This window comes from Manis pentadactyla, chromosome 13 (assembly GCF_030020395.1).
Source record: "Manis pentadactyla isolate mManPen7 chromosome 13, mManPen7.hap1, whole genome shotgun sequence".
NCBI lineage: Eukaryota > Metazoa > Chordata > Mammalia > Pholidota > Manidae > Manis > Manis pentadactyla.
In genome coordinates, this window is record NC_080031.1 from 91,030,681 (window position 1) to 91,055,968 (window position 25,288).

The 25,288-nt window shown below is 42.2% G+C and overlaps 1 protein-coding gene across 1 annotated transcript; it reads right to left on the reverse strand.

Moving 5' to 3' along the window:
* Positions 1–4,669: 4,669 nt before the first annotated feature.
* On the reverse strand, positions 4,670–5,583 carry LOC130680281 (protein FAM170A-like). The gene is made up of 2 exons (XM_057490525.1): positions 4,816–5,583; positions 4,670–4,771 (listed from the first exon to the last, which is right to left on the reverse strand). The coding sequence occupies exons 1-2, from the start codon at positions 5,269–5,271 to the stop codon at positions 4,670–4,672; spliced, it is 558 nt and encodes a 185-aa protein (XP_057346508.1). The 5' UTR covers positions 5,272–5,583.
* Positions 5,584–25,288: the final 19,705 nt, after the last annotated feature.

Genomic DNA, 25,288 nt, shown 5'->3' on the forward strand with positions numbered 1-25,288 from the left:
TTCTGGCTCACGAGACCACCTCTCCCCTTCCTTCTTTTCTGGACTGAAGTGACAGAAGCCATTTGAGGTAAAACTTGGTCTTCATAGCATCTGATAGATCTTCGACCACATACATCAAGAGAGCAGCCGAGTAATCTCATGGAATACATTTGACCCCCTTTGGCAAAGAACATCTAATGCCAGCCAAATATGATTGTGGAAGTTGATTTAAACTTTCTGGACACTTTTCATAGTAACAGAAGTCAAATGGCAGGGCAGTAAAAGAAAAACAGCAGGGCCTGCTCAGATTAAGCCTGGCTTTGCAGTACTAATCATTTTGAGGTGAAAACGACTGAGTTAATTTATTGTCCATTCCCTGGGGACAGGGAGTTAAAAGCAGTTTAGGGCATCTGGAGACAGAGCTAAAAGCCACAAGGAGGATAAAGGGCTTGATTACCATTCATTCATTGATTCAGCAAACTTTACGTGGGCATTTATCTACATGTGACGAGTTGTTCTAAGTACAGGACATGCAGCCTATGAGAAAGAACGAAACCTGAGTGTCTGTCCTCATGACACTGACCATGCAGGGACCATTATAAGCCAGTGTTTCCAAGGTGTGACAACTGCTCCCCTGGGTATGTGACATGATTTTAGGTCTCTGCGAAAGAACATTCCCCTTCCCCACACTTCAAAAAGTATGTTTGATTGTATTTTCTAAACGATTTTATTATGAAAATGCCAAGGGTACATAAGAGAGGGAACGATACAGCCCCACACACTCATCATCTAGTTTCAACAGTGATCAACATTTTGCCAATCTTGTTCTAGCTTTAATTTTTTTTCTGGAGTATCTTAAATAATAACACCTTTTAATTTTAATGATGAATGTGCCTGTTTTAAGGTGCATAAGAAAAAAACACAACTAGCACATCAAACCTAATGCTTCACAGTATTCTTGCTTAGAACAAGACTAAACAATAAATTTCAGTTTTAAAAGTGCTACACAGATAAGGCAAAATTCAACCACAGAACACACAGTTGGCTCAAGTTTATCAGGCAACAAGAGATTAAGAGGAGGCGATAAACATTCTCCTTCATCCCCCCTCCCTCAGCGAGATTAGAAGAGTCAGAGGAAATGTCTTCTGTAGAAAAGGCTTAGCACCATGCCTGCCACTTAACAAGCACCAACAAAAGAGAAGCTGGTACTGTTTTTGGAAGGCATCGTGGATTCCAGAGAACTGACACCGCCTAGTATTTATTAAGCACTTACTGTATAAAGATACTGTGGTGGGAGATGTACATATATTTTCCCACTTCCTCTTCAAAGCCACACTATGAGTAAATGTTATGATCCCCATTTTTGGACTTAATGTTTTGTTGTACGATGAAATAGTTTCTCCATAGAATTTCTAGTCAGATTTTCTGACAGATCAGGAATGGGTAACAGTGATATGAAGGAGAAATATTAAGCCTCCATTTTCATTTAAATTCAGATTTGTTTGTTGCAATTTTACCATGTTCTACCTTTCATTACAAATTTTATCTTGGATGTAGGCAGCTCCTTATAGACCTTCCATGGATATAAATCGGCTTCTCTAGCTTTCATCATAGCAACTTTTATTGAGAATATTTAATGTGAAAAATACCTTAAAAGCATTATCTTCCTCTGTTATTCCAGTCCTCTGAGATAGGGACTGTCATTATCCCTATTTTGCATATCAGAAGATCAGGCCTTAAGAGGTTAAGCAATGAGCCCATGGTGACACTGCTCCTCAGAAGCAGAGATGGAACACAAGGCAGCATTTCAGGACATTTAGAGAAAAATAAAAAGGGAGTTACAAGACAGACTCTCATTGTTTTCAGAAGTAAGATCTATAACTTTGGATTAGAATATTCATGTTGTCTCGAGGTTATTTTTCCTTCAACTCACAACTATTCCCAGTCAGTAATAATCACTGAAATATTTAGATGTAAGTTTCAGCAGTACAGTTCATAGGGTCAATCATATTTTACCCTGTTCAGTCATCAAAGATACAATCTCACGGATGAAGTCATCCTTCCAGGATTGGAGGGAAAAAATTTGTGTCTTTGATATTTTGTGTTTCTTCCCTTGAAATTGGTCTTCAGCAATAAATTGTAAATGGACAACACACATCTGAAAGAATGTTCAACCTAAGATAAATGCAATGAAACTTTGAAGAATAAAGTATTTTTTTCACCTTTGAGTTTAGTAAATTAAAGACTGATAATCCATGTTGGTAAGAAAATGGGCAAGCAGTCCTTGGTGGTGGGTGTATAAAAGGAAATAATAATTGTAGAGGGCAATTTGCCAATAAATCTGTAAACTTTGGACACAGCTATTCTACTTCTAAGAAAATTTCCTGTATCTCAGTTATGCAAATAAACTGAGAAAGGCTACTACTGAAACCACATACAAACTGTGTGACTTAGGATGGTTAAACTATCATACTCTTATAATCATACACTTATAAATTGGAGCTTTTAGTACAATCTACCTTGTTAAGTGTTGTATGCAGTAATCGTTAAGCAATAAATTTGATCTAGCATCTATAATTTTGCTATAATCTTTTAAAAAATAAAATGTTTGTTACCTTTAACTAACTTTATTTTTAAGTTGCAAAAGTTGTATATATATTTGTTAGAACATGTTAAACAGTATGAGATGCATAAATTTCCTCCCCTCACCCCAAGTTGTGGAGCTCAATACATACATATAATATCCAGAACATATAAAGGACTCTCTCAATAATAAGAACCCAACTAAAAGATGGGCAAAAAGCTTACACAGACAACTCACAAAAGAAATATGCAAATGATAAGTACAGGATAAGATGTTTAGCAACCCTTATCATTAGGGAAATGCAAGTTAAAACCACAAGATACTACTGTGTGTCTGTTAAAATGGCTTAAAAATGCTTAACACTATCAAATACCGGTGAGGATGCAGGGAAACAGAATTACTCATAGATCAGTGGGAATACAAAAATGGTAAGGCCTCTATGGAAACTGGTGAGCAGTTTTTAAAGAAGGTATACTCTTACCATATGACCAAACACTAACACTCTTAGGCATTTATATGAGAAAGATGAAAACAATTTATCACAAAAACCTCGACACTAATGTCATAGAAGCTTAACCTATAATCACCAGTAATGTGAAACGGCATAATGCCCTTGTGAATATGTGATACCCTGAACTGTTCTACATCACGAAATGGAATACTCAGCAATAAAAGTAATAGACTATTAATATATGCAATGACTTGGCTGGGTTTTAAGGGAATTATGTTTGAAATAAAAAATGTAAAAATCTCAAAAGTTTATATACTAAATGATACCATTTATATAAAGTTCTTGACATGAAAAGAAAGTAGAGAGAGATGGAGAGTGGTCACCAGGAGTTAGGGAAAGGAAGGATAGATGGGACTGACTAGCAAGAGCCACACGAGGGGTTTGCTTTCAGGAAACAGAACATCTCTGTACCTTGATTGCAGTGATGGGCATATAAATCTACACAAAGGAGAAAATGCCATAGAATTATACTTGAAAACATAAGAGACACCTGCTAACGTAGTGAAATCTGAGGAATGTCTGTAGTCTGGCTTATGGTATTGTTCCAATCAACTTCCTTGTTTGGATAATGCACTGTGATCATGTTGGGGGCGGCGCATGATGGGTAGATGGGACCAACCTAGACTGCTTTTGCAACCTCTTGTGAGTTTATATCAACATTTAAAAGAGTTTGCTTTTTTTTAAAGCTCAGAAAATCTTAATAATAGAAACTAAAAAAAGTAAAAACCCTACCCAGACCCATCATAATCAAACTGCTCATTATCGGAGGTAAGGAAAACAAATCTCAAAAACGAATGAGAAATTATTTTGAACCTCCATTTATGCCAGACAGTGTACTAGGTGCTTGAACCTGTGTCTGTTACCTTCACAATCCCTGTTATTTTAGGTAACACGCTCTCCTCTTTGAAGATGAGGGCACTGACCCAATGTGTGCAAAGCTGCTAAGAGTTGGTAAAGAATTTAAGCCTGGGTCTACTCTACTGAAGTCCAATTATTTTGTATACATATGTAAACCTTCTCAACACAGCTTCCTAATTAATCAAGAACATACTGTACATACTGAGTATAAGTATATGTCCCTTACTGCTTCAGTATAAACTCAGAGGATATTGTGTGCTACTCCTTCCTAGGCTATACCATTTCAGTGATTAAAAAGGAAGAAATTATGTTAAAGCTAATTTGCATATCCATTAAGATATGTTATATTACGAACAACAGTAAATGACTCAGGCTAACTGAGATGAAACAAAGATTTATTGAAGGGCTGGTAAGGATGCTTAGTTAGTTAAAGTAACGGCTGAAACAGCCAAGTCCTTCAAAAGAGAGGAGCTGAAAGTAAGTCCAGTAGTAGTGGCTCATGGACCTTAATTTGAGCTGCAGACAAAAGATAAGCTATTAGTGCAGATTGGCCCAACACAGATATGTATGTAGGGAAGGTGGTGGATACATTTAACCAAAGTGGGTATCATGGCTGCTAAGAGATGAAGGCCCTCAGTAGAGTCTAGACTACTTCCCTTCCACTTTCCTAGGGCCTGAAAGAGTCTATGTACTCGCAGGAGGATGTCTTCCTGCCGAAGTGTTCTTTGTTCTACCATCTAAAGGATCATGCATCGATTCTCCTCCTCCTCCTCCTCCTCCTTGTCGTCGTCGTTGTCGTCGTCGTCGTCATCGTCTTCCTCCTCGTCTTCCTCCTCTTCCTCATCTTTCCTTTCTTATTCTTGTTAATCAGCCATGAAAAGACATGATGGAAGACCCGGCAGCTGAAGCCCTCACGGACCGCACTGTCCACGTGGTCCTGCAGGACCTCCAAGCTGGGGAAAACGCGGCAGCAGGCCAGGCACCTGAAGCCGCTGTCCAGGGCCACCAGCCACTCAGGCGTCTCGGCCCTGGGGCTCTCCTCCTGGGCTGGAGGCTCCCCTGCACTGCCAGCCTGCTCCGTCTCCTCCTGGGCTGGAGGCTGCACCGCACTGCCAGCCTGCTCCCCCTCCTGTGGGGCTTCACTATCGTCGCTGACATCTACGAGTTCCCGTGTAGACAAGCCATTCCATATGTCTGAGGCCTGTTCAGCCTCTTCAGAAAAAGTAAATTGTCTTTTGCTCTTCTTTGAGGCGGGCTCCAAGACTTCCACCTCATCCCATGACACAGCCACACCTCTTTTCATCTGGACACGCCTGTAGTAAATCTTGATGCCTGCCATTCCCAGGTATGGTGAAAAGGGGTCTTCGGTAGACAGGAAGGGAGCTTCCCGTTCCTCCAAGACCTGGGGTTGAGTCACCTCATGAGGCTCAGTACGACGAATATCCTGATGCCACTGAGGGATTCCTCCTCCTCCTCCTCCTGGGAAAGGAAATTTCAGACATGAGAAAACTAGAATAAGTGTGTGAAGTCTGTAGGAGTTGAGATGGTCATGAGAATATTCCTATGTGGGCACATGGCCTGGAAGTACACACATATGTGAAATCACAGAATGCCATGTGACACAGTTTATCTGAGGTATGTGTGTGATGTGATTATGTGGGATTGAGGGTGTGGAGGTCTGTGTGTGTTCTGGGACATACCTGGTCAGTGTTTCTGACATGGGTAAGGGGGTGGTGAATGACGGTGTACATGTGTGTGTGGTGCGACAATACACGTGAACAGGGATGGTACGTATTCTCATTGTGAAACAGTTAAAGACAGAGCGTGTTGGAGGAAGTGTGCTAGAACTTCTCAGAAGTGCAGCTCTCTGAGGGGCTGAAGGCTTTGGGCTGAAGGTTTTGTGGGTGAGGGGTATGCGGAATAGAAAGCCTGTATATGAAAGTGTATTCATTTCAGGGCCTGTGAGTGTTTGAGTCCTTAGACTGGCTCTAATGGGGGAGCTGGAACAAGTTACCTGTGTGAGAGGGTGTACATTATTTACAGGTTAGTGTGTAGACAGCAGAGTCTGAGAATGATTGTGTGAGGAGGGAAGGTGGAAGTGTGTATCTGTGTAACGCTCATAGAGAATGGGAAGGACGCATCTGGAATGAAGGCATGTATGTATGAGAGAAAAAGTGAAAGGAATAGTGGGGCTCTATCTGGTATGAAGGAATATAGGGTGTGTGTGTGAGTGAGTTTGTGCTGATCTGAGGGAAGAGGTCATCGAATTCCCACACTTATCAGCACAGCCCACCATCTCACAGCTGTGCCAGTGTTCACATGGGGTACCGCCCTATCCTTGAAAGCACACCCCCAGTTTGTCCCTCTGCAGAGGCTTCAGTCTTAGTTCCTCTGCCCTGAAGCCCTTTCCTGTGTTTGAAGGGAAAGTGAAGTAAGTAGGCATTGGGCCGAGCCACGCCAGCTCTTCATCCTGTCCAGTCTTTGTGTCTCCCTTACCATCCTCAGCAGCAGCAGGAAGCTTTCCTAGGGCAGACGCTCGGGAGAAACACTCCGGGACAGGGGGCTGTTCTCCCGGTGTCTGATTGTTCTCTCCGACCACCACATGTGCCTCAGGCTCAGGAGGATCCCCTTGAGTCTTCTCAAATTCTGAGGAATGAATACAAGAAAAACCAATGTAGCATTTTCTGGGATCTGTATCCATTCAAAAAAGACATGTTCAGTGGATAATCACGTTAGGCACTGAAACCCCTTCCATGTAATTAAGCATTTGAAACTCACTTGCTCCAAAATATAAGGACACAGCAATTATGAAAATAGTGTGTAGTAGATGTCAGTGATACTGGGTATCTTGTATGTGATATTTCTAAAGATGTGTACAGAATATCAAAAACTAGTGACTAAAATTGGATACTAGCTCCCTTTTCCTCATGAGAAATTATGTAATTAGAGGACATGGGGTACAAGTTTTAAAAGACTTCTGCATGTCTGCCTGCCTGCCTGCCTGCCTGTCTAGATTGGTATCTGTATTGATGTATGGAAAGATAGGGATGTCAATATAAATATAGAGAGGGGTAGAGATACAGCATTTTCACAGAGAGTTCCTGGGCAGCAGCCATGGTGCTGGAGATGTGCTAATGAAGTCTTTACACACTCGCCCCAGACTCCTCTTCTGGGAATGGATTTCTGTATTTCTCCAAGACTCTCAGCCTCCCTATTCAGATCTTTTGAAAACCTCTTTCAAAGGAGGCAGACACACCCACATGATACATTTCTGCCTGGGGATTGGAAACGGACACCACGGGCAGTTCTTGGGCAAGGGGTCACTTATGGCCCTGCTGAGGGAAGGGCTCAGTTCTGAGCCTGGGCCATCGCGTTGCCCCGTCTCCCCGCCTGGCTCCTCCTTGGCCCCTTCTTGCTGTCAGCACACACCACCGTGACTCAGACTGTCTCCAGCAGAGGTGGGGCAGTGGAGTGTGTGCCAGGCTGGGGAGCATGAGCTGCCAGTGACTGCAAGGAAGAAAAGCCTTTCTCCCAACCTGCCCTCTTCCTGGACTTGTCTTGGTTTCACCGGTTCCAGAGGGGGCCGAGGCCCTGGGCCTGGAACGCCTTTCCTCCGGAGCTACAGTCGTTCTGACCATGTGAGTAAGTTTTCTGCAGTTGGAAATGAGTGGCAAGGACAAGTGCCCCAACGAGGCATAGGCATGAAGTCCTCCTCTGTGCCCCGCCGTGCTCTTCCCTTTTCCAGCTAACTGGGATGTTGATAACCTGGGGTCTATTTGAAAGCTGAGTGTTCATGATAAAAAGTTTCTATCAGCAGGTAGACTTGCCCTATTCCTTCACATACACTGATTGTTGCATAAGAAATAGATAGGTTCCTTCATGCATTAGTTACTCAGGCCTAATCTACTCCAACTAATGAATCTTGAGTTGAGTTTTGAGATGTAAATAATTGGACCTGGTACATACTAAGCAAGCCATTATATTAGAAACTACTCTGTGTCTTCCCTTGGCTTACTTACGCTGTATAAACCAGGGGAAGACACACAGTCACCTCACAGTCACTACAACTATTTCAGTTTCCCATTTTTCCAGAAAGAGCCAAACTTTCTCAATTCAGCTATCATGCTTAAATGGTATTTGTGTGTGTGTGTGTGTGTGTGTGTGTGTGTGTGTGTGTGTGTGTGTGTGTGTCCTGCTGGTTTTTCTCTTTCATTAAGGAGCCTCACATTTACATGTCTATACTCTAAGACAATGAAAGAAAGGTCTCAATGTCTGAGACAATCTAAGAAATCAAATAATTTCTGTATGACTTTACACTCATCCCTGCACCTCCAATTTTAGGCACTCAAACTTTTTTCCTAATTTTTCACTTACCTTTTCAAGCCACACTTTCATCATTAACTGGAAAAAGTATTATTGGAAAACTTGTAACATTGTAAAAAATGAAATAAAGGGAAATACATTATATAAGAAAAATCATATTAATCAATCACTATATCTGTGATACAGTAACCCAGAGCGGCATGATGTAGGGAACACAGGTCCTACGCCACAGAGACAAGGACCTAGTCACAGGAACCTCCTCTTGACCGTCAGATGATCTGATCCCTGAGAAAGTTCGGCGCACCCCCACCTTTTCCACCCTCCCGCCTTCCTGCCCTTTCTCTCCCATAGGTAGGAATCTTCCTTCCTTTTTTCTGTATAAGACAGTTTCTAGATCCCCAATGCTCAGAGATTATCACTGACACACACCTCCTGACATCCTGGCAGCTTTGGGAGAATGTGTGGTTTCAAGATGTTTCTTTTTTCGTTTGTGCTTCATGGCTCAGCACTTCAGAGAGTGACTTAAAATCAGATGCCTTCCTCCCTGGAACTCTGCTGCCAGAGGTTCAAGCGATGACAGCCAAGAATCAAGGCAACAATTCAAGAACAACAAGCGACTGAAGAGGCTCTCTCCTCACTCACTCACTCACTCACTCACTCACTCACTGGCCTGGCCGGTGCTTAAGTACAGCAGGAGGGCCATTATGATGTAAGTGAGACAGGGTTCCACAGCATTGTGACACGTGCATCAGAGCAGACCACTGAGGTGGGGGGATGGGGGGATCCCTTTTACCCAGCACAAACTACTCTACCATCAACTTGAATGTTTATCTTGCACTTCATGTCAAAACTTGAGAACCAATGATATGGATTAAACAAAAGACAATTACTGTATGTATCTTGAGTAACCACATTACTAAATCTCCCCAAGGGTGGGGATAAGGCATTACCTGAGAGAAACACTTCAACTAATGAATCTACTCCATTAGTGATATAATGAGTTTTGAGACGCAAATAATTGGACCTAGTACATATTAAGAAGCCATTATATTAGAATTACTCTGTGTCTTCCCCTTGGCTTACTTATGCTGTATATATGTGTACGTGTGAACTGGTGTGAATGTGGTTGGCATGTCCCATAGTTTACACTAAAAATCTCTGAACAGGCACTGTTTGTACTGAAGCTGAATTGCAGACAGACTCCCTTCCCAAGCCTCTCCCCAAGGCCCCACTGGGGTGTGCTGAAATCCAAATGCACGTTCTCTTCATGAGCCACCACTGGGACCCTCGATTTTGGTCCTGATCTGTCCCCTCCCGTTACTGAGCATTGGCTCTTCCTCATAGGACTTGCTTACTTTTTAAACATCACAGTCACCAGAAATTTTAGTTTCCCGTTTTTCCAGAAAGAGCCAAACTTTCTCAATTCAACCATTGCGGTTAAATGGCATTGTGTGTACTTGTGCGTGCATGCGCGTGTGTGTGTATCCTGCCGGTTTTTCCTTTACATTTCATCAAGGAGCCTCACATTTACACCTCTGTGCTCTGAGACAATGAACGAAAGGTCTTTATGTCAGAGACAGTCTAAGGAATCAATCCATTTTCTGTGTGACTTCACACTCTCATCCCTGCACCTCCAATTTTAGGTACTCAAACTTTTTCCTATTTTTTCACTTACCTCTTTGAGCCACACTTTCTTGATTAACTGGAAAAAAATATCATTGGAAAACTTATAACAATATCCATTTACTTAACAAATGGCCTCAGTTTTGTAAAAAAGAGAAATAAAGGGAAATACATTATATAAGAAAAGTCATACTTATCAATCACTACATCTGTGATACAGTAACCCAGAGCGGCATGATGTAGGGAACACAGGTCCTACGCCACAGAGACAAGGACCTGGTCACAGGAACCTCTTCTTGACCCTCAGATCATCTGATCCCTGAGAAAGACCGGTGCACCCCCACCTTTTCCTCCCTCCCGCCTTCCTGCCCTTTCTCTCCCATAGGTAGGAATCTTCATTCCTTTTTTCTGTATAAGACAGTTTCTAGGTCCCCCAATGCTCAGAGAATATCACTGACACACACCTCCTGACATCCTGGCAGCTTTGGGGGAACGTGTGGTTTCAAGATGTTTCCTTTTTCGTTTGTGCTTCATGGCTCAGCACTTCAGAGAGTGACTTAAAATCAGGTGCCTTCCTCCCTGGAACTCTGCTGCCAGAGGTTCAAGCGATGACAGCCAAGAAGCAAGTCAACAATTCAAGAACAGCAAGCGACTGAAGAGGCTCTCTCCTCACTCACTCACTCCCTCACTCCCTCACTCACTCACTCACTGGCCTGGCCGGTGCTTAAGTACAGCAGGAGGGCCATTATGATGCAAGTGAGACAGGGTTCCACAGCATTGTGACACGTGCATCAGAGCAGACCACTGAGGTGGGGGGATGGGGGGATCCCTTTTACCCAGCACAAACTCTACCATCAACTTGAATGTTTATCTTGCACCTCATGTCAAAACTTGAGAACCAATGATATGGATTAAACAAAAGACAATTACTGTATGTATCTTGAGTAACCACATTACTAAATCTCCCCAAGGGTGAGGATAAGGCATTACCTGAGAGAAACACTTCAACTAATGAATCTACTCCATTAGTGATATAATGAGTTTTGAGACGCAAATAATTGGACCTAGTACATATTAAGAAGCCATTATATTAGAATTACTCTGTGGCTTCCCCTTGGCTTATTTATGCTGTATATGTGTGTATGTGTGAACTGGTGTGAATGTGTTTGGCATGTCTTGTAGTTTACACTAAAAATCTCTGAACAGTCACTGTTTGTATTGAAGCTGAACTGAAGACAGACTCCCTTCCCTAGCTTCTCCCCAAGGCCCCACTGGGGTGTGCTGGAATCCAGATGTCACGTTCTCTTCATGAGCCACCACTGGGACCCTCGGTTTTGGTCCTGATCTGTCCCCTCCCGTTACTGAGCATTGGCTCTTCCTCATAGCACTTGTTTACTTTTTAAACATCACAGTCACCAGAAATTTTAGCTTCCCGTTTTTCCAGAAAGAGCCAAACTCTCTCAATTCAAACCATTGCGGTTAAATGGTATTGTGTGTACATGTGTGTGCATGCATGTGTGTGTGTGTGTGTGTGTGTGTGTGTGTGTGTGTGTATCCTGTTGGTTTTTCCCTTAAATTTCATCAAGGAGCCTCACATTTACACCTCTGTGCTCTGAGACAGTGAACGAAAGGTCTTTATGTCAGACACAATCTAAGAAATCAATCCATTTTCTGTGTGACTTCACACTCTCATCCCTGCACCTCCAATTTTAGGTACTCAAACTTTTTCCTATTTTTTCACTTACCTCTTTGAGCCACACTTTCTTGATTAACTGGAAAAAAATATCATTGGAAAACTTATAACAATATCCATTTACTTAACAAATGGCCTGTTTTGTAAAAAAGAGAAATAAAGGGAAATACATTATATAAGAAAAGTCAATATGTCAAAGAAATAATCAATCTTCCCATGTTTTCTTCCGCCTGCTACTTCTATAGCTTTTCTTCTTCCTTCCTAATTACAACCCTTAAATAGAATTCGTGCCTCGTATCAAATTTACCGAGTATCATAACTCCTCCAAGTGGTAAAGATACCTCAAGACAAATGCTGGGCATAGAAGCCACAGGGCATAAATATGCAAAGAAGTAAAAAGCTAACCTTTTCAAACAATAAGGCTTCCCTCTCACTTACCAACTTCACATTTCCCTGTATGGCCCCGGAAGAAGACTGGTTAGCCAGAGACGGGTAAGATTCCTCAAGGGAGGAACAACCTAAGACAGGCACAGTCGCAGGGGGGCCATCAGGTGAGAAATTGGGGATCAACAGAGGTGAGGCTTAGAACCTCACCCCCCCTGTTCTGAGAGAAATCTTCTGCATCCGTGGATGTTTTATTGCCCTGGTCTAGCTTGGATTAACACATAGTCTACAGGCACACACCTGATCATCTACATTTGCTCTCTTACAACACTAAACTATGTTTTCTACCTTTATCTTGTATCTACCTACCACTTCAGCATTTTATTAAAAATAATAATAATAGAGAGAGAAATGTGGTATCCACATATAAATCAAGTATAAAAACCAAATGAGTATTCATATTTGAACTGACTGTTTAGAGTTCATAATGCATGAGCAAAACCGAAGGTTTCTGTGATGACTGCCCTTGTACTGTTCACCATGTAACTTATTCACTATGTAAGAATTTGTTCTACATGTAAGAACTTGTTTGTTATGCCTCAGAAGATTGGAGACTGACGAAAATTAGGCTTGGGGTGGATTAATGATTGTGCATTGAGCATTGACTCCCCTATACAGAATTTTATTGTCGTTAACAACCATTTGATCAATAAATATGAGAGATGCCCTCACAAAAAAAAAAAAAAAAAAAAAAAAAAAGGACAGACTTCCAATGGTAAAATAAATAAGTAACCGGGATGTAATGTATAGCATAAGGAATATAGTCAAGATATTGTAACAGCTTGGTAGGGTGATAGCTGGAACCTAGAATTATGTATATAAATGTTCTACCACTGTGTTGTACACTTGAAACTAATGTAATGTAATACTGTGCGTCAACTACCCTTCAATAAAAAATAATTACTAAAAAAAAAAAAAAAAAAAAAAAAAGAAAAGTCATACTTATCAATCACTACATCTGTGATACAGTAACCCAGAGCGGCATGATGTAGGGAACACAGGTCCTACGCCACAGAGACAAGGACCTGGTCACAGGAACCTCTTCTTGACCCTCAGATCATCTGATCCCTGAGAAAGACCGGTGCACCCCCACCTTTTCCTCCCTCCCGCCTTCCTGCCCTTTCTCTCCCATAGGTAGGAATCTTCATTCCTTTTTTCTGTATAAGACAGTTTCTAGGTCCCCCAATGCTCAGAGAATATCACTGACACACACCTCCTGACATCCTGGCAGCTTTGGGGGAACGTGTGGTTTCAAGATGTTTCCTTTTTCGTTTGTGCTTCATGGCTCAGCACTTCAGAGAGTGACTTAAAATCAGGTGCCTTCCTCCCTGGAACTCTGCTGCCAGAGGTTCAAGCGATGACAGCCAGGAATCAAGGCAACAATTCAAGAACAGCAAGCAACTGAAGAGGCTCTCTCCTCACTCCCTCACTCCCTCACTCACTCACTCACTGGCCTGGCCGGTGCTTAAGTACAGCAGGAGGGCCATTATGATGTAAGTGAGACAGGGTTCCACAGCATTGTGACACGTGCATCAGAGCAGACCACTGAGGTGGGGGGATGGGGGGATCCCTTTTACCCAGCACAAACTCTACCATCAACTTGAATGTTTATCTTGCATTTCATATCAAAACTTCTTTCTTTCTCCTCCAATGATGTGGAGAGGGAGAGGGGGTGGAAGGGGGAGGGGATAGAGGGGGAGGGGGGAGGGAGGAGAAAGAAAGGAAGGAAAACGAAGAAGGAGGAGAAGAGGAGGAGGGAGTGCGAGGAGGAAAGAAACAGGGCGAGGGAAGGGAGAAAGGAAAAGGAAGCTAGAAAAATAAGGCAGTACCTTCAGGACAATAAGACTGACAAGTTAGTTCTTAAGAGATGTGGTGGAGGTCAGAGGCGACGTGATGGTATCACTAAAGTGTCAAAAGAAAATGATTGTCAACCCAGAAACCTATACCTAGTAAACATAGTCTTCAAAGATGAAGAAAAACCAGTAATTCCCAGACATACGGATCATGAGAGAATCTGTCACTAACAGACCTGCACAGAGAAATACTAAATGAAGTTTTCAGGCCAAGGGAAAATTATTTCAGAGAGACACATAGAAATGTATGTGATAACCTTCCTCCGATGCTCTCAACATGGAAACCAGCACCTCCCGAGTGTCCGGCCCACACTGACATCCTGACTCGCTCTGCAGGCCCCCGCGATGCTCTCCTGCAGCCTGCAGGGCTCCCACCATAGCCCTGCTTCCTCTGCACATCCGTGTCCCCAGGAGCTGGCCCCTCACCTGCATTCCAAAGGGTTGCTTCTTGCTCACCCAGTGACTAAAGACCAGTTCCAGCCTGGGAAAACCAGTGAACTTCTCTACCATCAAATGGACTGAACTACACCTTCTCCATGGAGGTCTGAACTCCTTCCATGAGTGTGCCTTCTTGGTACTCTGTCAGCTGTAGGATACTGTATGGGGTTTCATTAGACTCTATAGTCACTCTTATCAGGGTATAATCTTCATTAAGTCTTTTAACTTTATTAAACTTGTACTGTTTAACCCACTGATTGAACTCAGGCTACTACAGAGGACTATGTCAAACTGATAAAAGATCATTTCACCAGGGAGATACAATTCCAAATTTGAATTCAGTTAATAATACAGCTAATCATACAAAGCAAAAATGGACAGAACCAAAAAGAGAGGTGGACTTATCTGTAATCATAGTGGGAAACTTAATATACCTCTCAGTAACTGGTAGAGTAGGCACACAGAAATACCAACAAAGATACAGAAGATCCAAACAGCACAACTCACACACCTGACCTAACTGACAGGTATAGAATACTCTACCTAAAAACGACAGAATACACATTCTTTTTAAGGGCACATGGAACATTTACCAAAACTGGCTATATGATTGGTCATAAAAGACACCTCAACAAATGTTAAGGTATTGAAGTCATTTAGAGTATGTTCTCTGACCACAGTGGAATTAAGTTAGAAATAAGTCATGAAATGGTACTGAGAAAATCTCCAAATATTTTGAAAATCAGCAATACCTTTCCAAATTAGGTGTAACTTATGAGGTTTTGGACTTACTCTAAATAATGATGTCTTTGTTTAAAAAGTGTTGTTTAAAAACTTTTTCTTTATGTTATTTTGGATCAACCATACCAAAATCACAGGCTCATTTACCCATATTTTACAATGTCAAATATTATTCAACTTGATCTATGTCCCCCTGCCTATCCCTTAATCACAAAACTGACAATAGGTGACTTTTGCATAATTCCAAAAAACAAATAAAACACATTTAAAAGACAGTGGCTTGGTCAGATGAAGGACTTTTTTAGTGGCCCACCTTCCACCACTTGGCCTCTGAACACCACAGTGTTCTTACATATAAAACAAGAAGGTTTACATTGGAGGTCTCTAAGGGCTTTCTGAGTCTCTGCACTTTATGATTAGGTGAGCTCTGAATAAATACAAACATTCTATTTTAGGAAGTGTACATTATCAGATTACTAGTAAACACTGTCAGAGACTTTGATCAAACCAGAAGGAAATGTATTGTCTTCATTTACCTTGATTCTTGGTTGAGCAAAGCAATATGAAGAGTCCAAGTCAATATTTCTTCTGGAACAATGTTAATTCTTGAACTTCAGAGTGATCCTGAGATGAAAAAAAAAACAAATTCTACCTATACAGGTATCTGGGAGTTGTTATGGTATTATGAACATACTGATAACAGTGGTGATGAGATGGACAGAGCAGTTCCAGGTGGCACACCTGCACATCATATACAGGTATCTGGGAGTTGTTATGATAATATAAACATACAGATGACAATGTTCAAAATATTCCTGGAATGAATCCAGAACTTGCCTGTGTTTGCTGGCAAGGCAGTGTTAATGTGGGAGGCCTTTCTGGTCATCAGCTGTCAGATTTACCACCTGTCATCTCTCAGAAAATAATGAACATCAGATATATTTCATTACAGTTTTCTTTCTCTATGTTAACATTATTATTATTATTAGGCTAGATGGGTATATTTTTAGTAGGAGTGGGGAGAGCTCTCAATGACATACAGGATGGTAAAACTGGCTCCTTTGTGTGTTTCTTGGAGTTCTTAGTCTCAGTAACTAAAATTTGAATACAGCCTTTACAGTTTTCAAATAACTTTTTCATATTTATTTGATACTTGTGAGGACCATGGTGCATCAGAAAAAGCAGGGACATTTTTAAGCCAGAGAGACCTGACTTTAGATTCTAGTGTGGCTATTTACTTACTCTGGGTCCTTGGAGTAGTTCCTAATGCTTCAGTGGATGCTTTTGGCTATGGGTAGTTGAAATCCAGACCCAAAGTAGCTCAAAGGAAGAGGGAATTTGTAGGCTGTTAATTTAAAAAGTCTAGAGAGAGGGCAGCTGTGAGGGTCATTGCAGTCTGATGGCTCTCTTGCCATGTCCTGTGAAGGCTTTGGCTGTGCTCTCCGCTGTGCGTGAGCATCTTCCTCTCACTGGTGGTGAGATGGACGGAGCAGTTCCAGGTGGCACACCTGCACATCCTTCCACAGCCGTGCCGGTTACTAACATAGTTAATGTATTAACATACTTTGGTACCAGTTGATAAGTAGCCATTGCTCTGAGCCTGCCAAGCACCTCCCATATGCAGCGCCTAATGGGCTGTTTTGTGGCTCCACAGGGTCGCCAGACCCTGCTTCAGTATTATGTCTGCATTCATTCTGTAAGTATGTGTCAATTAAATATTATTTCTATCACACCACTGATACATATCAATGTTTGGAGGAGAAGAGACTATCTTTCCCTATGGCTTCACTTAAGAGCAAAAACCTTTCTTCCCAGAGTCCCCTGTTCTCTGTCCTCCAATTCCTTTTGCCCAAATGGATAATGTGCACATTTCCTGGCCAGTTTCAATGGTCAAGAGAATGTCATGCCTTTATTGGCTTAGAGTAAAGTTACAAAAGTGATCATCTGCAAAGGAAATAGGCTCACCCCTAAAGTTGGAGGAAGGAATGACTTCCTGCTAGGGGAGAGAGGACTGGGTATTGGAACAAAAGTCAGAGTGCAGTGGAGAAGGGGGAGTGGATTCTACAAAGCTAACCAACAATACCTGGTCTGTTCATCCTAGTATCATTATGTATAAAATGGTGTTCACGCCATCCACCCCACAACAGTGTGGTAAGGGTTAAATGCTTAGAACAGACTTAGGCTCATTGATTCCCATGAGGTGATCCATCAGTGATGGTTACCAACAAGAAGAACACTAATAGCAATATTGCTGTTGTTAGGAGCTGTGCAGGGTCAGAGATTCTATCTAATCATTGTCCATGTCCACACTGAAAACTGGGGCAGCTTTTGCTGGAATGTCTTAAATATGACACAGGTTAGTACAAATTCCAGTGTATACATGTGAAACCCAGAACTCTCATCTGTGACAAGATAATGTCTCCTTTCCTTAAGTTAAGTGGACATTTTTGGGCTTGGATGGATATGGTAAAAGGAGGACTAGAGCTGTCTGGAAAAAGACAGAAAGACAAAGAAGGTACAACAGGAGGAAGGCCGTAGCTCTGCAGTCTGATTATTTAACAAAAGACAAAGAGATGGAAGTTTTTCCTAACTGTGCAATAGCACCTGATCTCTGCTCAAAGGTTGTGGCTGAAACTAAAGTTTGTTTCATCAATTCCAGTGTGTAGGGTTCCAGTGGACTTTGGAATCAAACAGATGTTCCAGCCTCTGCTGCTTGCTGGCTGTGTGAGGCACGCACGTTTCACACTAAGAAACATAATTGTTCCTTAACTAGAAAATAGAGATAATAATAGCACCTGCCATATAGGGTCACATGAAGAGTCAATTCTGAAAAGTGCTTGGCATAGTACAACCTAGTACATTGTCAGTAAACGGTAGCTGTCATACTTGTTTAAAAACCTTAAGTGATGATAGTCTTAATGATTTTGGGGAAAACAAATATGTCCTATCCTTCATCCACAGTGCCTATAAACACTGCAGAGTCTTAAGGGAGAAATGGGAATCTTGTCATGTTAATGAAAGACTTTTAGACCCTCCCCTCTCTCTACCAGAGGTAGGGGCTGGAGGCTGAATCAGCCAGTGACCAATAATTTAGTTCATTATGACTATGCAGTGAAGCCCTCACAGTGAGAGGAGCTTATCACCCTGCTCTCTGGGATCCTGCTTCTCAGTTGGGGAGAGCTTCTATGCTTATTTTTTTTTAATTATTATTTTTTTTTTACCCATATTGCACAATAAACATTTTCTTTTCAAAATGAGATCTAAAGCCCTGGCAATCAACCAGTCAGAAAAAGCAGCTCTTCTATTTCCACTCCGGCATCCTTATTTATACTCAGGGCCTGGAGTTGTGCTGCTAATAAGAAGTGAATTTTCCCATTATTAGGAGATGGTCTTGGTTTGAGAGAAGGATAACGGAGGCATGTGAACTTTAAGGGCACAGAAACACATGAAAGAACTAAGTTGTCAAAGAACAATGGAAAGCAAACAGTCAGTAATGTGGCCAGGGAAGATTCAGGTTATCATACAGATAGATTCAGAGGTGGTGTTTATGTTTGTGAGAATGAAAACAGACCCTCAGATTCTAATTATGATCATCTACAATCCCTGTAATTTAGTATCTCTTGTACTTGAGAAGAGAAACATCATAAGCCTATGAAACTGGTAATAAATGGTCCCGCTTCCTCCATGTCAAACAGTGCACATGGAGGTGCCTGATGGGACGTGGCTTTCCCTTCTTCCCTATAGGACAGGCCTCAGGACAAATGGGGTATTGTGGCCTATTCCCAGCTGCCTTTTTCTACGAAATGAAGTATTTCTGTGACAGAGACTCTGTGTTCCTAAAGTAAGTTCCCGATTGATTATTCGAATCCATACATATCCCTGGAACAGGTTCACCAGCAGAAGTTTCCTTTGCTCTAGGATGGGGAGGTTTAAATCGTTTTGTGAGATTGAATACCCAGGTCATCTCATACTATTGAGAACATTGGAATGTAGCTGTGAATCAGGTTTCAAGCTGTTGTACCATTTCTTGGGAAAAAAAGAAAAAAGAAAAAACTTCTTTAGCTATTTCATCCCTCAAAGGTCTAATGAACTTAATTGCTCCTATTTTGAGCCTGGCATCACACACTACACCCAATTCATGTGGTTATATTTAAAGGAGGGGAAAAAAAACATCGAGTCAAAGAAGGAAACACTCAGAAACATAAAACTGAAAATGCTACTCTTTATTGAGTCAGCTTTTGAGAGAAGTGAGCAACGTGGAGGCCTGAGGGGTTAACACGGGCAAGGTGGCATGGAACAAATGACTTCCTTCGCCTGGAGGAGGTCAGAAGAGTCTTTGTGTTGGGCCTCTGAGCAAACAGCATCATGTCCCTACACCTTCCAAGGAGAGAAAAGCCTTCCCCCCACAGCCTTCCCAGATTCCATCACAGAGGGTGGTTGGTGCAAGATGCTAATCCCAAAGCTTTCCTGAGATATTTTTAATGAAACAGAACATGATTTGCCAATCATTTTCAATCCATGAAACAACTGTGACCTTCTACATGTACCCACTTTCTATTGCCCTTACTTAGGTAGATATAGCTGTCTGGCCTTCTGTCCATTTCTTCCCTCCCGCTCAGCCTTGTTATTTAAAGATCACTCTCCCAACCCTTTCCACCTGGTCACTTATGTCTGACTTCCTCTCCCTCCCTCTAAAACTTACCAAAGAAGGGAGAAGGGACCCACAAAGCTGTGAGTGAGTGTAGCTTCAAGATGCACCATGATTTCTCTGTCTGCTTGTGGGTTGCGATAACCAGATAATAACCAGCTGAGAATTTATGAGTGCTTATCCTGGGCCTGGCCTTGTTCTTATGCAGGCCTAAGTTTATTAGATCCATTTTATGAAGAAGTAAATCAAGGAGGAGAAAAGGTAAGTAGCTTGTCCAGCATCATAGTTTGCAAGGCGTGGAGCCGGGACTGGAACCCAGGTAGTATGGCTGAGAGTTCCTGCTGTTCGCTGCCATTCAAACAAGATTCACCAGTGGCGTACACTCAACCCCATTCTCTTGGCCAGATCTTAAGTGGCCACGTGACTTGAATAAAAGCCGGGAAGAAGACAACGCTGCTGCTGCCACTCAGAGTCAAGAGGCGTGGCCTGGCTCCCACCGGAGAACCCTGAGAAGCAGCTGACGATGTGTGAGTGCCATCTGATCTGGGATCCGGAAATTATTTCGCTGAGCAAGAACTGCCTCTAAGAAGAAGTTCCATTTCCTGCTAGAGTGTCAAGACCCCTGTCCCATGTGGTCACTCTCTTCTGTCCTGCCTCTGTGGCCTTGCACCTGCTCAGGTTCATCTCCCGAAGCAGATGCACCAGAACCCCAGCTCCAGCAGCCCTCTGGCTGGGCAGTAGTGCCCGGGGTGGAGGGGAGTTGGGGCAGACGGAGGGAGTTTCCTCAAGCGTCCAGATGTGGCGGGGGGAGGGGCTCCCCGAGAGAAGAGGGATGCTTCTGCGAGGGCCTGGTCTGTGTGGCTCTTGGACTCTCACACAGTGACACTCATGGTCGCCTTTCCTGCAGCCCACTCCCCGGGCACCTGCTGCCCCACCAGTTCCCTTCTTTATTCCATCCCAGGGTCAGATTCCAGGTGCAGAGGAGTGTGATAGACTCTGAGTTACAGCTGTTTCAATGACTTCATATACACATAAACTCCCAGAAATATCACTAATTCTTGCTGCTTTCCTTTCTCGTTTTCCTTTCCCATCTCTGCCTTTTTCTCTCCCACACAGTGGAAGCTCAGGCTGTCTTCTGCTATTTGCTTGTCTCCCCTGTACGGTGTGTTCGTAACAGTGCTTCCAATAATTTCTCAACCAAAACGATGCAAAGCTTGCTTATCTTTGACAAGCAGAAAGTCATTTTTTGCAAAACCAAACCAAACAAAAAAGGTCCATTTGTTTTAGTATGTTGGCATTAACATGGAAAAAATAGGTGACAAGAATACGCACCCCAGGTTGTAAACATTGGTAATCTCAGAAGGGTGGATGGTAACAGGGAGGTGGCGGAGGTGGAATCTATAGTATTAAAGTTTTCTTTTTGCATCTTTTTATTGTTTCATTCGTCGGGGTAAACATACACTATTTTGTATACCGATCAAAATGAGAACATTTTAAAAGTAAGAAGTGGACTTCCACTTCTAGGAAGATGGAGCTGACATACGTCCCTATTCTTCCTGCTAAGTACAATGAAAAACCCTAGATAGTACATATAAAACAAAAATAAAGACTCTGAAAGGTGTAGAGAGAAGGCTGACCTTCAGGGACAGCAGGAAACCATGGAGCAACTTGGCATTTTATTCCCTGGCTCCTATATCTACCTAAAATGTCTGCCTCCTATGCCCCAGCTGTGCCATCCAGGCTAGTTACAGGACCTCTCTGTGCCACAGATCCCTCATCTGTAAATTATGGGGAACAATAACAATCAAGGTATTTTGAGGATCAAATGAGTTAATACACATAAGGCATGTAGACCAGGAGTCACCAAGCTATGTCCTGTGGGTCACATCCAGCCTGCTGCCTGTTTCGGGAAATAAAGTTTTACTGAAACACAGCCACGCTTATTCCTGATGTATTATCTATGGCTGTTTCCTAAATACAACAGCAAAACCGAGCACTTACGACAGAGATCAGATGGCCCACAAAGTGCAAAACATTTACTAACTGGTCCTTTACGGAAAAAGCGTGCCAACACCTGGTGCGGGTGAGTGCTTGGCAAAAACTTAAGTGTTCAGTGTTGGTACAGCTGATACTTCACATGGCTTATCCTTCAATTATAATTCTCAAGTCTCTCACTTTGAAAGCCCATACAACTGGCTGTGTGTCATGAGGGCAGTAACCTAGCAGAACAGGTTTCTACCTTCAGAGAAAACCACAGAGTCACTTTAATTCATCAAATACAGCTGACCAGTCAAAACAATCTTGGCTTTTGGTATAGCTGCAACGTGGCTTTCCCAGGTCAGACAAAAAAATGCTTTTGGCAAGGAAAGCCTGAGACGACGGACTGATTTTCTCCCTATCCTAGGCCATTATGGTCATGTTTTCTGGGGGTAGAAAAAGTTAAAACCTGAAAGGCCCTGCTATTTCTGGGGGTCAAGACAAAAGCTGAGGAAGAATAAGGGGAGGGATCATAAACTAATCTGGATTAGCAAAAAATAAAAACAAAATGAAAATAATGACCCTTTCCCTGGCCGGGGTAGACCTCCTGCAGCAGTTGGGGGCAGCCCAAATAGGCTAAAATAGATCCATTCTTCACATGGCCTGCAGAGTGATCTTTGAAAACATAGCTCAGATTATGTTCCTCCCTTGACTGAAATCTTCCACCAACTTCTCATTTTAGCATAAAATCTGAATTCCACAATCCTGCTCTGCCTACTCCTCTGAGCTCAGTTGGCCGCCATGCGCCCTTGCACACATGGACCGGCCGCATGAGCCTTCGTCCTTCCCGGGGCTCCCCCAGCCGCTCCTGCCCTCCGTGTTTGCACCTGCTGTCCCCCCGCTTCTCTGCCTGGGACTCTGTTTCCCCACAACTTCACAGGCCTGGTTCCGGCCCTTGTGTCGGGTCTCAGCTTAAACGGCACATCCCCAACCAACTTTCACTAAAGATCACCGCTCACATTCTCCAGCTCTTTTCCCTACTTTGTATCATTCATCGCCCTCATCACTAGCCGAAATCATTTGATTCGTTTGCTTCCTTGATCACTGTCTGTCTTCTTCCACTAATGCACAAGCTCAGTGAGAGTCTGGAAGCCCTTCTACACGATAGGTAGTTAATGAGGAATTGTTCAGTGACAGAATGAAGCAGCAAGATTTTTTACCCCATAACTTAAAAAAAAAAAATCTGAGGCAGAAAATTAATTTAGGTCAAGGATCAGTAAGTAGTTGAAGTGCAATAAGGTGACAGAAAAACCATGCCACATAGAATTATTCAGAATGTGCTTTCAAAATGAATTCTTCTGGTACCTGCGTCTTGTCTCCTGCAATTTATAGGCAACTGACGAAGCTACAGCGATGTGTTAACTAGCAGTGACATTTCTCCTGTTCATCTTCACCAAACTTGTCTGTAAGATCAGCAAACAAATGCGACTCCCAAGCACTGCTTTCACCTAAATGCCTGCAGGTACTTTTCCCCTTCAGTCTCTGGGATCATGGTCAAAAGATCAATTTATCTGATCCTCAAAAGGCCCCTCTTTCAGAAGAGAACAACATCACTTATAAACACTCTTTGAACTTTTTGTGTATAGTTTCATTTCCATTTTTTCTAAAAACATATAAAACTCTACTAAAGAAAATAACTTGCCCCTGAGAGTACTTCTCAAATAATTTCACCAAAAGGTAAACTAGACTTGTCATATGGAAGAAGTGATGTCATTAGCCTTTGGGAAGACCTCTAATAGAGGTCTTTTTGTACTAGTACTAAAATTAGACAACAGTGCACATAGACTGAGCAATCTAAACAGCCCCTTCAATTCCCTACACTGGCAAAATGAGGCTTCCATGAAAGCAAGCATCAGGCCATTCAGGGTTCTCTGCGAGGACCATGTGCATCTAGTTCATTGTATTGAAATTATATATGTTATATTGAAAATGTAGACATTATATTGAAAATGTATTTAAATTTGCATACAACATAAATGTACAGTTCATACATGTGAAAGGTCCTAGACTAATTTTAGAAAGGAAAAAGAGAATTAAATATAATTAATTGAATTTAGGAAAAAACTCATTGCTTTTAGATAAAAGAAGCACCGCTGAAGTACAAACCTTAATTTCTAGCTCAGCCATTATTTTTTTGGTTTTGGTGGTAAAAACTTTGCTGGCTTGTTCATTCATTCATTCAACAAAGACTTATTACCTACCGATCATGTAGGTGCCAGGTGAAATCCCAGAACGTAAGTACTAGTAAAGGAAGACAGTAATAAGATAAGCAAATAAATTTAACTCCAGATTTAAGTCTGGAAATTCTGAATCTCCAGCAAAATATCTGAAGACTTAGTCTCGACCAATCTTTAATATTCTTCATTATGTGACATCAATCCAGACAGACCCAGGGGATATTAACTCTAGCAAGAATTCAAAATTTCACATAGGCACATGGATCAGAGGGAGGATTTCGAAGTGGGGCAGACGAGAAGCATGTCTTCCAGTAGGATTATATCCTTATTGAACTGAAAGAGGATTGAGCCCAGATTATATGGAAGCAAATTAAATATGGAACATTTGTTCTAATCTTGTAATAAAATGCATTTTCAAAATGGAGTTTGTAAGATAAAATAAGTGGTTAAATAGGTTAGCCTATTATGGAGTGACTTGCTTCTTTACTCTTTCCAGAGAGCACACCATGACGTGGATCAGGGCTGTGTTTACTGACTGCCTTGGTCTCCACAGTATTTCTGTATATGAGTAAACTAAAGTTGTTCTTTTCCATTTTTCCCCAGGGTGAACAGTGCTGCAGTTGGTATTCATGCATACGTTCCTGTGTGTGAGAGTTTTCTACGGTAGGTATCTATATGAGTGAACAGGTTTAAGAGATAAACCCTGAAATCTCAATAACTTAACATAATGACAGTTTATTTCTTACTTATGTAAAATTCAAGTAGGTGGGGATGAGGAAGAGGGGAGACAGTTCTGGTTCCACAGAACCATTCAGAGACCCAGGCTGAAGGTGGTTCTGCCTCCTTTCAAGGCCAGCCTGTTTGCCAACATCCAGGAGGAAGACGGAGAACAGGAAAGAGGGGAGAAGGTACACTAATTTCCTAACCTCTTTGCCCCAGAGAGTACACACATTACTTCCGCTCCAGTTCCGCTGGTGAGAACCAGTGCACCTAAATGCCAGCCAGCTAGAAACTATCGACCCACTGCCCCCTGAGAATTGTGTTTCAAATTAAGGATTAAAATCTAGACAAAGTAAACTTAGTTATTGTCGTTTGAAATGAAGGGAAAGGGAAGCAGGATATTACAAAGACTGCCCTCTATTTTTTCTGAGCTAATGCTTCTGTGGGTAAAATTGTAACATTTCCAGAATATCTGGCCTGGCTTTAGTACATCTGCATATCAATAGCTGTTGAGAGGTGGAAAGAAGGATGGCTTTAGCGCATTTGCATCATTCCTCAGGGGTAGAGAGAAGTTCATCTCCATATCAATGGGTAATTTCCTGGGCAAGGAGGGCTTCTCTAGAGCAGAGAGGTGAGGGGAGGGCTGATTTTGCTTCTGC

Bases quoted from the DNA above. Each gene is read 5' to 3' on its own strand.
- LOC130680281 (XM_057490525.1), bottom strand. From the start codon at position 5,271: ATGGCAGGCATCAAGATTTACTACAGGCGTGTCCAGATGAAAAGAGGT. The intron at 4,772-4,815 runs GTCTTTTCATGG...AGGAAAGATGAG, and splicing joins GCTGCCGGGTCTTCCATCAT to GAAGAGGAGGAAGACGAGGA.